Genomic DNA, 13,711 nt, shown 5'->3' with positions numbered 1-13,711 from the left:
GTAACAGAGATTGTGTTAACTTTACAGCTGTTGTTGTTGTTGTTGTTGTTGTTTGAATAACTTTTAGGACCAGAGGAACAAAACGCGGATCTGCCACGCGTTCTCCCAACTTTTTCTCTTCAAAAAAACACTCAAGTTGTTACTGGTGCACTGTCCATGAAGCGGCTTTCTGTGTGCAGATTTTGGTGTGTTTTCACCAAGAGCTGTTTCACAAAAGAGGACACAATTAGAAAATAGTGGTTAAACTTTATTTACAAAACTGTTCCAGTACAGTACACTGTTAGCCCTTGCTGTAAAAAAAGGCCAAATTCTGACAATATCATACCATTTTCCATTAAAACAGTAATATACTGTAGAAAACAAAAATAGCCTACAGGAATATACTGTGAATTAACAGTGCTCAAAATCGACACTCAGAGGCTGTTTTCCCAATCACACCCTATACCCTCATTCACTATTCCCTACATTAGTTCACTAATATAGTCCACTTGACAGAGTGAATGAAAAGAAGTGAGTGAATTGAGACACTGATGAACACCTGATAAGCAGAATCACTGAAGGACAGAAGAACAAGAACAGAAAAAAGAGAAACACAAAAACTACAACTGCCTTCCATCAACACTGACTGTGAAACCAGTTTACAAACCAGTTTACAATTATTTCTTTCGTACATGTACAAAAGTTCTTGTTGAGAATTAACAGAGATTTAGTTAATAATAAAGTTTGTTGTCACCATGATGGAGATCAGTATTTGCTTTAGTTGGTCTCTTGTCCCTGGACTTCATACCATTATTTTTTTCTCTGGCTGTTATAACAGTAAGTTTATAAAACACATTAGTTATGGCAAGAAAAAGCCAAGAGGAAGATAATTTTGTGTTTTTGGATATTGTGATGATGTCACAATCATCCTTGACATGTCTGATTCTCTGATCTTTCCTGCATATATTATTTGAATTTATGGGTATTTCATATTTAGCATATATCTGTGAATCTACAACAGGAAATCAATATTTCTGTAATCAGATCTTCTGAAGAATATCAAAATCATATAGTGCTTTAAAACATTTTGAACTCCTACTTGACTCAGACACACACAGACATCAACAATCAGCACATGAATCTCAACAATGGTGACAATCAAAAGTTTCATGTCACTGTGCATGCTGGGTTCCAGGATAATATAAAGCTCCCAGCATGCACTGCTGCATGAATAAAAAAAAAATATATATATATTGCCACCACTGTTGAGATTAATGTGCTAAATTGTAATATCTCTGTGTTTCGTTAAGACAGTGTAGCTCTGTTATTTTTGGTTTATGCATGATGTGTTAAAAAAAAAATGAGTCATTGTAATTTATTGTTGTGGTTTCACAGTGGTGCTAATGAAACACTTTTGATTGAGGATTAAACTCTGAGTGAGAATGAATTTCCTTAGTGAATGAACAGGCGTTATGATGATGTTGTCATCATAATAACTACAATCATTCATAAACTGTGTGTGTGCACAAGTGTGACTTGCACAAAAACAGCTCAAGCAGCAAAAGAAACACTAATGTTTTAGCATCAACATCCCAACTAAAGCAAACACTGATCTCTATAATGGTAACTTCAAACCAAACATTTTCAATTAAACATCTCAGTAGCAACTTCTGTAGATGTATGACAGAAATAAAGTCATACTGGGTAATAATAAGTGTAATAATGTGTAATGGCTGGAAGTCAGTTGTATTTCTTGTGTTTCTCTATTTTCTGTTCTAACAGCAGGTGTTCATCACTAATGCTCAACAATCACTTACATATTCCCTTAATTATCTCACTGTAACACTGCGTCAGTGTTACTTTTTACTCTTTGTAGTGTGGATTTCCCTGTAGGGTTGAAAGGGTTAACAGTGTAAGATAAAAAAGTCACACCCACAAAATGTATTTTAACAGTAATAAACTGTAAGTTATAAAATAGGTATATACTATATACACTGTTGCCAGTAGTTTACTGTAAAATTTATTTTTTGGGTCACCATTGTGCAGAAAAGTAGAGCCTGTGGTTCAGTCCAGGAGAAGACCTAGAAAAATTGATGATATGCTGCATGTTGCTTTATTTAAAAAGCAGTGACTGTGTAGTTGCTGGTCCAGTGGGAATCTCTTTATTTACAAAAGTTTTGTTGTGATTTCAAATGAAATAAGTTCACAATAATACTTTGCTCATGTTAGTAATGCTTAAATACATTTTAGTTAATACATTTAAATGACAGTTGGTCAATTTAAGGCAGTCGGTTTCTGTAAGTGAAATTAGTTAACTCGAGTTTTAGTGCACTTTTACAGTAACATACTGTAAATTACAGTAAAGAACTGTACAATTAACAGTAAATTACTGGCAACAGTGTTGCCAGTATTTTACTGTAAAAAAAACCCGGTAAGGTCTAACAGTGTACAACTAAACATTTTCGACTGTGTGCTGTGCTGTGCATTTTTCCGAGGATTGTATCCAGACAGATAAGCGCAAACAATTAAGATGTTAACTTTGTAGGCTGTGTGTGTCTCTCTCTCTGTGTGTGTGTGTGTGTGTGTGTACAGGTTTGACAGACTTGAGCAGGGCTGGAATTATACATAGGCATTCTATGCACATGCCTATGCTCGCACGGCCAGTTTCAATGAGGAGAAATAATATTTTTAATCATCATTATTATTTCACTCTAATACTTTAGAGTCACCCTTTATGTCTTTCTGTGGATTTTGCAAATATTTAACCAATGAATAGTATTAAGAGCTTGGGCCCTATTGTAACGATCTGAAACGCAAGTATCAAACGCGAAACACAAGTAACTTTGTGGGCGGATCTCGGGCGCTGTTGCTATTATACCGGCAGGATAAATGACTCTTGTGCCCGACGCAAATCTAAAATGGGTTACTCTGAAGTAGCTTCATTATTCATAGGTGTGGTTTGGGCGTAACGTGAAATAAACCAAACTGGGGTGCGTTTCCCAAAACCATAGTTGCTAACTAAGTTAGCAACTTTGTTGGTTGCAATGCAATTTCCCATTGCCAACCAACTAAGTTGCTAACAGGTTAGCAACAATGGTTTTGGGAAACGTACCCCAGAGCGACATTCCCTTTAAGAGCAGGCACGCTTGTTCTATGGCGGTTTGCTATTATAATGGCGTATTTGCCAGGCAGGCGCGCACCAGGAGCGGTTCACAGCCGAGGAGACCGACGTTCTCTTCAGGGCCGTAAAAGACAGAGAAGTGACATTGAATGGGAATGGGAGAAACACACACAAATTAGCTTCGGTTAAACAGGCGTATAATAATTTGGGTAAATGTGTAAGCTAGATTATGCCTATTTTTTCACATCTTCATGGATACCACAATGATTTCCCTCATGTGGAATATTTTTCCTTGTAATTATGTATGGTTTGCAAAAATGGCAACTGCTGTGTCTGTGTGTAGATGAGAGAAGCAAAGTGTATGCGTGTTGTGCACACACTACATTATGGCCAAGCATGCACCCTTAAAATAGCATCTGAATATCGCACCACTGACTTTAGACTAGGTTTTTCCCTGGTCAGTGGCGGAACTGTTTTCTGAAACTGCAAAATAGCACCAGGGAACGTTTGCGCCGGAGCACGCCTCATCTTTTCGCTCAAGTTCAAGTTCATTCCCTAATTTACCGACGTGCGTCTGTGGAGGGAAAAGTCCGCTGTGCGTCGGGGTGTACAAAATCAGTTGCGCTGTGTGCAAGATAGGGCCCCTTGTGTTTAAACCTTGTAACAGCATTTTCTTTATTCAAGAAACATCATTTAAATAAAGGCTAATGTTTAATGTATTTGAGGGGCGGAGAAGAGTATCTTGGTCTTGCATTTGTCATCAAGTCATAGCCAATTCTGTATAAAATAGTCGGTGCATTGCACTTTGCCTTGCCTGAGTTGTTGACTTTGCCTGTTTATTAAGTAATTTAACACCCCTCCTGGAGGCCACCAGCCCTGCACATTTTGTATGTCTCCCTCATCTAACATGCCTAATTCAACTCATCAGCTCACTAGTAGAGACTGCAAGACCTGAAGTTGGTGTGTCCAATAAGGGAAACATACAACATGAGCAGTGATTGGGGTCCTCCAGGAGAGGTTTGAAAAGCCCTGCTTTATAGACAAATATATCTACATATGTTTTTCAGTGTCTGTGATTTCCTCTGGAAAACAGAAGCTGAACCTGGTGTTGTGTGGAATTGATACAACACATACAGTCCATGTGTCAAAACTATTACGTGAGCGAAAGATAAAAGCTTCACATCAGAGAGTGAGGAGTGCAGAGTGTGTCAAGAAAGAAGAGAAGGTTCATGGTCGTGTGATCAGTCTGGTGGAGTTTCCAGCCGTCAATCAGCTCTCAGAGGAGGAAGTGATGCGTCAGACTCTCTGCTGTGTGTCTCTGTGTGATCCTGGAGTTCATGTTTTCCTCCTCATTATTCCTGTTGGTCCTCTGACTGATGAAGACAAAGCAGAGATAGAGAAGATCCAGAAGATATTTTACTCCAGAAAGCATTTCATGGTGCTCTTCACCTCATATATCAGTGTTGAAGGATTTGCTTTAGAGTTTGTCAAATCCAGCACAGATACTCAGAGGTTAATCAGTCTCTGTGGAGGTCAATACAGAGTGATGGGGTTAAAGGAGTCTGAAAACTCAAGACAGATCCTAGAACTTCTGGATTATATAGAGAACATGAAGACTGAACCATATTCACTTCAGATGTATGTGAAAGCTCAAGAGAACAGAGTCAAACATGAACTGGAGGAACAACATGAGAGAGAACTGAGTGAAATGGAAGTTAGAGAAGAAAATTCAGTCAGAAGGTGAGTAGATTTTTATTTGTATTATGCTTCTTTGTAATAATTATTCTAATATATTATAATTTTCTTTAAAAAACAAAACAAAACAAGGACTACAAAAATAAGCTGTTAAAGTCAAGCAAACAAATGGCAAAACAAACAAATTCCTAGCAACATTATTTTGGCCCAGATTCTGCCATTCTGTCATGTGTGGAATGATGGCACTTGGGTGGGCCGCTCCTGTTTGCCAGATCTGGGCCACAAGCAGGCCATAGCAATGCCACATGTCAGCCAAGAGCAAAGAAATAAACCACAACTGGACCTTATCTGAGCCACAAAGTCTGTGTATATTAAATATAGAGTCATCTCATCCTTAATAAGCCTGTTAACAAGCAGAATCACTGAAGGAAAGAAGAGAAAAAAAGAAAAGAAAAAAACCTAGGGCTAGAGCTGCAACTAACGATTATTTTGATAATCGATTAGTTGGATGATTATTTCTTCGATTTATCGGATAAAAAGCCCAATTTTATTTTTTAATTGTATTGACAAAACACACTATTCCACATCCTGCCTAATGCTGTCCTACAAACAAATGTGTCAACTGAATGCTATGAAAACATATAGTGAATATATATGCTTTGTACAAAAGAGCTATAAAGCAAAATTACTTTTTAAATTCCTGCATTAAAAATAATAATAATAATAATAATAATAATAATAATAATAATAATAATAATAAAGATAATAAAGAAAATTAAAACACAAACTCAGTGTTAACAGATAAGTGGAATGTTCTGCAGGAACACACACATTCTCTCTGGACACAGTAACCTGTTACTGTCATTTCTGTTATATAAAAGAATATAATAGAAAAAAATATAATAGAAAACAATATATTTGTGTGAATATAAAATAAACTTTTATATTCAATTACACTCTGTTATCCCATTACAGTTACCACATTCATAAAATATTTGAATTACAAGTTTACTTTTAAACATAAATTTAACATCGAACAACATATATTTCAGAAAAAATTATATTTTTGCACTGAATATTAATTGTCTCCCTATCTACTGTGTTCCCTGTTTGAGTTTAAAGGGATAATTCACTTTGAAATAAAATTTTGGTATGTTTTAGCTTACCTCAAGGGCATCCAAGATGTAGGTGTCTTTTTTTCCCAAGTAGTTTCAATTTTGATATTTTTAGGCCAAACCGCTCTTGTCTGTCATATAATGCAGGTCTATGGTCACGGTCTCAAAGAGCATGCACAGAGAAGTCCAAATTAAACAATTCCCCATCGTAAGTACACATTGATGGCCTAAGACACAAAACGAGCGGTTTGTGTGAGAAAACGAACAGTATTTATAGCGTTTTTACCTCTTGTACACAACCACGTCCAAGTGATCTGAGGGCGCGCACGCTTCCGGCGCTTTCTTCTTCTTGTTTTTTTTTACGGCGGATCGCAAACAAATAATTATGTGCATTACCGCCACCTATCTCAGAAATGGACAACTGACACTTTCCTATACTTCTGTAACCTATCAACCGACATAAATTCCCCTTATTTAGGCTTAATAGAATTTCATCCGGCGCTCAATGTGTACTTACGATGGGGAATTGTTTAATTTGGACTTCTCTGTGCATGCTCTTTGAGATAGTGACCATAGACCTGCATTATATGACTGACAGACAAGAACAGTTTGACCTAAAAATAACAGAATTGAAACTACTGCGGAAACAAAGACACCTACATCTTGGATGCCCTTGAGGTAAGCTAAAACATATCAAACGTCTCGGTTACGGATGTAACCCTCGTTCCCTGAGTGGGAACGGAGACGTTACGTCGGATGACGACGATTGGGGTTTCGCTTAGAAGCCTATCACCTTCGAGTATATAAAACGAGCCAATGGCAATGAAATGCCATGGGTCTGCGTAACTCCGCCCGCCGCAGGGGGTATATAAGGAAGTACGCTGGCACAATGCAGATATGTCTTCGCTGAGGAGCCGAGACTAGCCCCAGGCGTTTTTCAGCGGTACAGCGGAAGTGGCAGGAAGACGTAACGTCTCCGTTCCCACTCAGGGAACGAGGGTTACATCCGTAACCGAGACGTTCCCTTTCGTGGTCACTCCGAGTTACGTCGGATGACGACGATTGGGGTTCCAGTCTAATCACGCCACCTCGGCTGTCTTCCAGTGCCCTGCGTAAGTCTGAGCTCCCTGTTGTGAGACTAGCACGAACGAAGGAGTCCTACTTAACACAGGGATACCAAGGTACACTGGGAAGCATATCTCCAGAGAGAAATATGCAATTATGCCCAGCCAATGATGGGGGGGACTTAGAATACACATATGGCCCAGAGGGCTGCATATGGAAGATCACTGGGGTGTCCAGCCGCAGGTGGAATTTTAAACCCCAGGGGTGGCAAGGGTGGCTTGCCAAGGGAAAGACACACGCTCACAAGGAGACTTACAGCGGAATACACATGTGGGGGTCGCCCAGAGGGGGAACCATGCACATGGAGGCACCTAGTCAAGCGCAAAAGCTGTGTTATGGAATTTGGCATAACTCAGGCGATGACGTAACCAGTGCTGGAGGAAACTCAGAGCTTATCAGACTCACCTGAGAGAATATCGCACGTATCCCGTCCGTGGAGAGGAATGGCGAGCAAGCGAAGACACCTGAGCAGAATCTAGCACCGGCTGGTTGAAGCGAGTACATGAGAAGAAACTGGCTCTACTCGGAGATTATAGAATCTCGCGAATGTGTTGGGTGTCGCCCAGCCTGCAGCTCTACAAATGTCTGTTAGCGAGGCGCCATGCGCTAGAGCCCAAGAGGAAGCCACACTACGTGTGGAGTGGGCTTTCACACCAAGGGGGCACGGACGACCTTGCTGCTGGAATGCCAAAGCAATGGTATCCACTATCCAGTGGGATAACCTTTGCTTTGAGAGAGCCTTTCCCTTCAGCTTCCCACCATGACAGACAAAGAGCTGGTCAGAGGTCCTGAAACACCGCGTTCTGTCCACGTAAGCACGGAGGGCGCGTACTGGACAGAGCAGTGCCAAGGCTGGGTCTGCCTCCTCCAAGGGCAGCGCTTGCAGGTTCACTACCTGGTCTCGAAAGGGTGTGGTAGGAACCTTGGGCACGTATCCAAGCCGGGGTCTCAGGATCACGTGAGAGTTAGCCGGCCCGAATTCCAGGCACGCTTCGTCAACCGAAAATGCCTGCAGGTCCCCTACCCTCTTGATGGAGGCCAATGCAACCAGGAGCGCTGTCTTCATTGACAGGAACTTAAGCTCCACTGACTGTAAAGGCTCAAATGGAGCACTCTGCAGGGCAGTTAGAACCACTGAGAGGTCCCAAGAGGGTACGAAGGGAGGACGAGGAGGATTTAGTCTCCTCGCTCCCCTCAGGAACCTGACGATCAGGTCGTGCTTTCCCAGAGACTTACCATCAACTGCTTCGTGATGTGCGGCAATGGCGGCAGCATACACTTTCAGGGTGGAGGGAGACAGCCTTCGCTCCAACCCTTCTTGCAGGAAGGAAAGCACGACACTGATCGGGCATTTCGTGGGTTCTTGATGTTTAGAAGAACACCAGTTGACGAAGAGGTTCCACTTCAACGCATAGGCATGTCTCGTGGACGATGCTCTAGCGGAAGTGATGGTAGCCACCACCGCAGGTGGTAGGGTACTCAAACCTGCCTCGTCCCGTCCAGGAGCCACACATGGAGGTTCCAAAGATCGGGACGAGGGTGCCATAAGGTGCCCCGTCCCTGAGAAAGGAGGTCCTTCCTCAGAGGAATTGGCCAGGGAGGTGCTGTCGCGAGGAGTACTAGTTCGGAGAACCAGGTCCGGTTGGGCCAATACGGGGCAACCAAAATGACCTGCTCCTCGTCCTCCCTGATCTTGCGCAAGGTCTGCGCAAGAAGGCTCACTGGGGGAAACGCATACTTGCGTAGGCCCCGCGGCCAGCTGTGCGCCAGTGCATCCGTGCCGAGCGTGCCCTCGGTCAGGGAGTAAAACAGGTCGCAATGGGACGAGTCGTGGGAGGCAAACAGGTCTACCTGTGCGTCGCCGAACTGACCCCAAATCAGCTGGACCGTCTGGGGATGGAGTCGCCATTCTCCAGCGAGAGGCCGAACTCGAGACAGCTCGTCGGCCGCCTGGTTCAGGTGTCCCGGGATATAAATGGCTCGAAGCGACCTCAGATGCTTCTGACTCCATATGAGGAGGTGGCGAGCGAGTTGCGACATACGGCGGGAGCGTAGACCACCCTGGTGGTTGATGTACGCTACTGTTGCGGTATTGTCTGATCGGACTAGTACGTGCTGGCCCCTGAGCAGCGTATGGAAGCGGTGCAGGGCGAGACGTACAGCCAGCAACTCGAGGCAATTGACATGCCAAAGGCGCTGGGGTCCTGTCCAGGAGCCCGCGGCAGCATGACCATTGCACATGGCGCCCCAGCCCGTGTTGGAGGCATCTGTTGATACAACAACATGCCGGGAAACTCGTTCTATGGGCACTCCGGCCCGTAGAAAATTGAAGTTCGCCCACGGGGTGAAGGTCTGACGGCAGGCTGGAGTCACTGGGACCCGGAGCGTGCCGTGTTGCCATGCCCACCTCTAGACTCGATCGCGAAGCCAAAGCTGAAGCGGTCTCATATGAAGCAATCCCAGCGGCGTTACTGCGGCTGCGGATGCCATATGCCCCAGGAGCCTCTGAAAAAGTTTCAGTGGAACCGCACTCTTGCCCTCGAGCTGACGAAGACAAGTCAGCAGTGACTGCGTGCGCTCGCTCGTAAGCTGCGCGCACATGGCGACCGAGTCGATCTCCATACCGAGAAAAGAGATCCTCTGCACGGGGCAGAGTTTGCTCTTCTCCCAGTTGACCCGAAGGCCCAGACGAGCTAGGTGCCGGAGCACTAGGTTCCTGTGTTCGCAAACCTGGTCTCGAGAGTGAGCTAGGATCAGCCAGTCGTCGAGATAGTTCAGGATGCGAACCCCGTGTTCCCGGAGGGGAACAAGGGCTGCCTCGACGACCTTCGTAAAGACGCGAGGAGACAGGGCTAGCCCGAAAGGGAGAACCGCGTACTGGTATGCCTGCCCCTCGAAAGCAAACCGTAGAAACGGTCTGTGTCGAGGTAAAATGGAGACATGGAAGTAGGCGTCCTTCAGGTCGATCGCTGCAAACCAATCCTGCGGCCGCACACACTGGAGGATGTGTTTGGCCGTTAGCATCTTGAACGGCAGCCTGTGAAGGGAGCGGTTCAAGACGCGCAGGTCGAGGATTGGCCGTAACCCACCGGACTTCTTGGGTACAATGAAGTAAGGGCTGTAGAAGCCGGACTTCATTTCGGCTGGAGGGACAATCTCGATCGCACCCTTCGCCAGCAGGGTGTCGACCTCCGCTCTCATGACAGGGGCATTGCCACCGACCATAGTGAAGCGGACTCCCCTGAAGCGGGGAGGAGATCTCGCGAACTGAATCGCGTAGCCGAGCCTGATGGTTCTCGCGACCCAGCGGGACAGTCTGGGAAGCTCTAGCCAGGCCTCCAGAAAGTGCACCAGCGGGGTCATACGAACCACAGACGTACCGTCGGTGGGGCAGCGAGGCGGAATGACCGGCACCAGCGAGGACGGCATAGCGGCCCTGTGCGGGGGCACGGTCATTAACCGCGTCCTGCCAGAGGAGGCCAGGGGAGGGCGCGCGTCCCACGGGGGCGTGCTCTGGCAGGGGTCTGGCGACAGAGGGGGATGAGAGGAGCGTGGCCCGTGGGCGGCGCGTGCTGTCATCCCACACCTCTGGGACAGAGGAGGGCGGCAGTGGCGGGACCCGAGGGTGGCGCGCACTGCGGCCCTCGGACTCTGTCGGCTCAGGATTGGGGAATTCAATTCTGTCTTCAACCACATCAAAGTACTGCTCGTCGTTGGACGAGCAGCGGGGAGTGGAGAACAAAATATTCTCCCCCGGCCCTCCACCGGGGGAAGGAGTGGCCCTGCTACCAGCTCCTGGGACAGAATTTAAGCCAACCCTGAGCAGCCCGTCTCCGGAGCGGCGCTTGGCCTGGCGTTTAGCGGGCGGTGGGGCTGGAGAGGGCTGTGGCGCCTGCCTGCGGCTCCCTCCACAACGCGGCCCGGGTGAAGGTTGCTGCTGGGGCCGTGCGGGAGGGGCGGCCGCGGGAGGGTGCCCTCGGCGGCGAGCAGGCTGAGGATTCTGTGCCGACGGCTGAGCAGCGGAGCGTCGGGGCAGAATGTGCTTGATAGCCTCAGTCTGCTTCTGGGCGGTCGAGAACTGTTGGGCAAAATCCTCGACCGCACCGCCGAAAAGGCCGGCCTGGGATATGGGAGCGTCAAGCAGACGAGTCCGCTCGGGCTCACACATATCAGCCAGGTTCAGCCAGAGATGTCTCTCCTGGACCACAGCTGTGGACATCACCAAACCCAGGGAGCGCGCGGTCACCTTCGTCGCTCGGAGAGCGAGGTCGGTGGCGGCGCGCAGCTCATCAACGAGCCCTGGGTCCGTCCTGCCCTCGTGCATGTCACGAAGCATCTGGGCCTGGTAGACCTGCAGGATGGCCATGGCATGCAAAGAGGCAGCTGCCTGTCCCGCCGCACTGTAAGACTTCGCCACGAGAGTGGACGAGAATCCACAGGCTTTGGACGGGTGCTTAGGATCACCACGTGATGAAGCGCCTGCCGGACACAGCTGCATCGCGACAGAACGTTCAACCGTGGGAATCCCAGTGTACCCACAAGCATCAGCTCTATCGAGGGGAGGAAAGGCGGAGAAAGCCGACGAACGATCGCGGGAAGACATGGGAGCCTTCCAGGACCGCGTGACTTCCTCATGCACTTCCGGGAAGAATGGTATTGGGGTTGGGCGGCGACGAATGTCAGCGGCCGCTCCCAAAAACCAATCATCCAGCCGCGAGCGCACTGGATCGGGCGGCGAGGACCACTCGAGCCCAATGGCCGCGGCTGCCCGGGAAAGCATGGCAGTCAGCTCGGGATCAGACTCGGGCAATGCTGGCACACCCGAGGGCGGCAACACAGCCGAATCCTCACTTCCCGAGGACTCATGCCCACCTTGTGATGCAGTGATCGACATTGCATCCTCCTGTGGAACGCCAAACGAAACGCGCGGGGCCTCCGTAGAGGGACCAGCGGTTTCGGTTTGCACGCTCGCGGGTACCAATGCTGAAGAGGGGTGTGTGGACCGTGGACGTGTCGGCGGTTTGTCCAACACAGATACCCTCAGGTCACCCTGGCCACCAGCCGAAGTACAGCCTCTCGGGGAGACCGTAGATCGGGGTGTGGATGAGGGGACTCTCGCTCTGATGAGCTCATTGAGTCTCGACCGCAGCATGGAGATGGTCATGTTCCCGCAATGAGAACATGAATCATCCACAAACGCTGCTTCAGCGTGATCAACGCCCAAACACGCTAAGCAGAGATTGTGCCCATCAGGAGAAAATACATCGCGACCACAACCAGAAGTGCACGGGCGAGACATCTTTAAAAAGACGTGCCACATGCAATGCTCTTTTTGTGAGAGGAAACTCCGCGGATGTTGAAGCGAACAGGGAGAAATCACACTAACTGTCAGATCACTGACAAGATCAGCAGGGAAGTGTGCACTCGCTGAAATCGCCGTCACACCAACACCGGAGAGCTCGCTCGTCTCGAAGGAATGAGAAGAAATAACTCAGAATTTTGGCTTACAAGGAGTGGAGAAGTTCTCGGCTCCGAAGCGAAAACATATCTGCATTGTGCCAGCGTACTTCCTTATATACCCCCTGCGGCGGGCGGAGTTACGCAGACCCATGGCATTTCATTGCCATTGGCTCGTTTTATATACTCGAAGGTGATAGGCTTCTAAGCGAAACCCCAATCGTCGTCATCCGACGTAACTCGGAGTGACCACGAAAGGGAAATTTAATTTCAAAGTGAACTATCCCTTTAACACAGACTGTCAGGATGAGTCTTCATGCAAAATGGAAATAAAATGAAAGTTTTGCGCTGAGGAAACATATCACACATTAAGCAGCAAAATCCCCAGTGTTAAATTAACACCCCTCAGTGTACATATGTTTTCAACTACAGGGTGTTCAAATTAACACTGAAGCAGTGTTGAAGTGATTAATTAAGTGATGACTCCATTAGTGATAAACACCTGATGTTAACAAGCAGAACCACTGAAATAGGGTGCTTCTCATTTTTTTATTTGTGCATCCTCATTTCCTTTCCTCGCGTCTCAGCTCCACCCCCTGTAGGGTGCGAGGGAAGGCTGCAAGAAAAGAAAAGGAGGACGGAGGAATTGAATGAAATATTTTTTATACATTGGAATACTTGATCACTTGAGCGTCACTTCACAGCGTCATCAGCTGCGCTCATAGGATCTGCCCTTATGTTGTATTTGGTTATTTAAGAAATTCATAATAAATAATAATAAAGCAATATACCCTGTTGAAATATGTGAGATGTGTGGTTTATATAAACTGCAAAGGTAAAGTATAAATGAAAATGATTGTGAAGGGGGAGGATAATTGATATGTGCATCACGTTTAGTCGATAAAACTCTTCCGCATAGGATACACCTGTGTATCCTCGCTCATGACTCCTCGGGAAGCCTCCTCACTCCTCGATCCTCGACTCCTCGCGGTGCAATTAGAGAATTGAGATGTCCTTCAGGATAGCTGAGCTCGATTGGTTTCCGGGTCATAGGATGGAGGACGGAGGAGAGAGGAGACGAGGAGGGATATTGAGAAGCACCCATAGAAACAACAAGAATAGAAAAAAAGAGAAACACAAGAACTACTGACTTTGAGCCATTACACATTATTGCACTTATTATTAACAAGTTTGACTTTATTTCTGTCATACAAAAGCA

General features: G+C 46.7%; 2 protein-coding genes and 1 long non-coding RNA gene across 6 annotated transcripts in view; 1 reads left to right on the top strand and 2 right to left on the bottom strand.

Annotated features, from left to right (window-relative positions):
- Positions 1–13,711, bottom strand: part of LOC309503405 — a 311,403-nt gene that overhangs the window by 228,592 nt on the left and 69,100 nt on the right. The window lies entirely within an intron of this gene.
- LOC309500056 (GTPase IMAP family member 8-like) overlaps positions 1–13,711 on the top strand; it is a 28,732-nt gene that overhangs the window by 13,865 nt on the left and 1,156 nt on the right. For all 4 annotated transcript variants that reach the window (XM_082171605.1, XM_082171604.1, XM_082171603.1 and 1 more), the window contains one exon: positions 4,168–4,840. In XM_082171605.1, the coding sequence (XP_082027731.1) occupies positions 4,168–4,840 (673 nt within the window). The remainder of the gene's footprint in view (positions 1–4,167; positions 4,841–13,711) is intronic.
- LOC309498112 (uncharacterized protein) lies at positions 7,988–12,053 on the bottom strand. Its single transcript, XM_082168636.1, has 2 exons — positions 8,377–12,053; positions 7,988–8,044 (listed from the first exon to the last, which is right to left on the bottom strand). The coding sequence occupies exons 1-2, from the start codon at positions 11,927–11,929 to the stop codon at positions 8,031–8,033; spliced, it is 3,567 nt and encodes a 1,188-aa protein (XP_082024762.1). The 5' UTR covers positions 11,930–12,053; the 3' UTR covers positions 7,988–8,030.

The sequence above is a fragment of the Leuciscus leuciscus genome (genome assembly GCF_965113295.1).
Source record: "Leuciscus leuciscus genome assembly, chromosome: 1".
Classification (NCBI taxonomy): Eukaryota; Metazoa; Chordata; class Actinopteri; order Cypriniformes; family Leuciscidae; genus Leuciscus; species Leuciscus leuciscus.
This window is presented reverse-complemented; position numbering and strand designations above follow the sequence as displayed.

Bases quoted from the DNA above. Each gene is read 5' to 3' on its own strand.
- LOC309498112 (XM_082168636.1), bottom strand. From the start codon at position 11,929: ATGTCGATCACTGCATCACAAGGTGGGCATGAGTCCTCGGGAAGTGAG.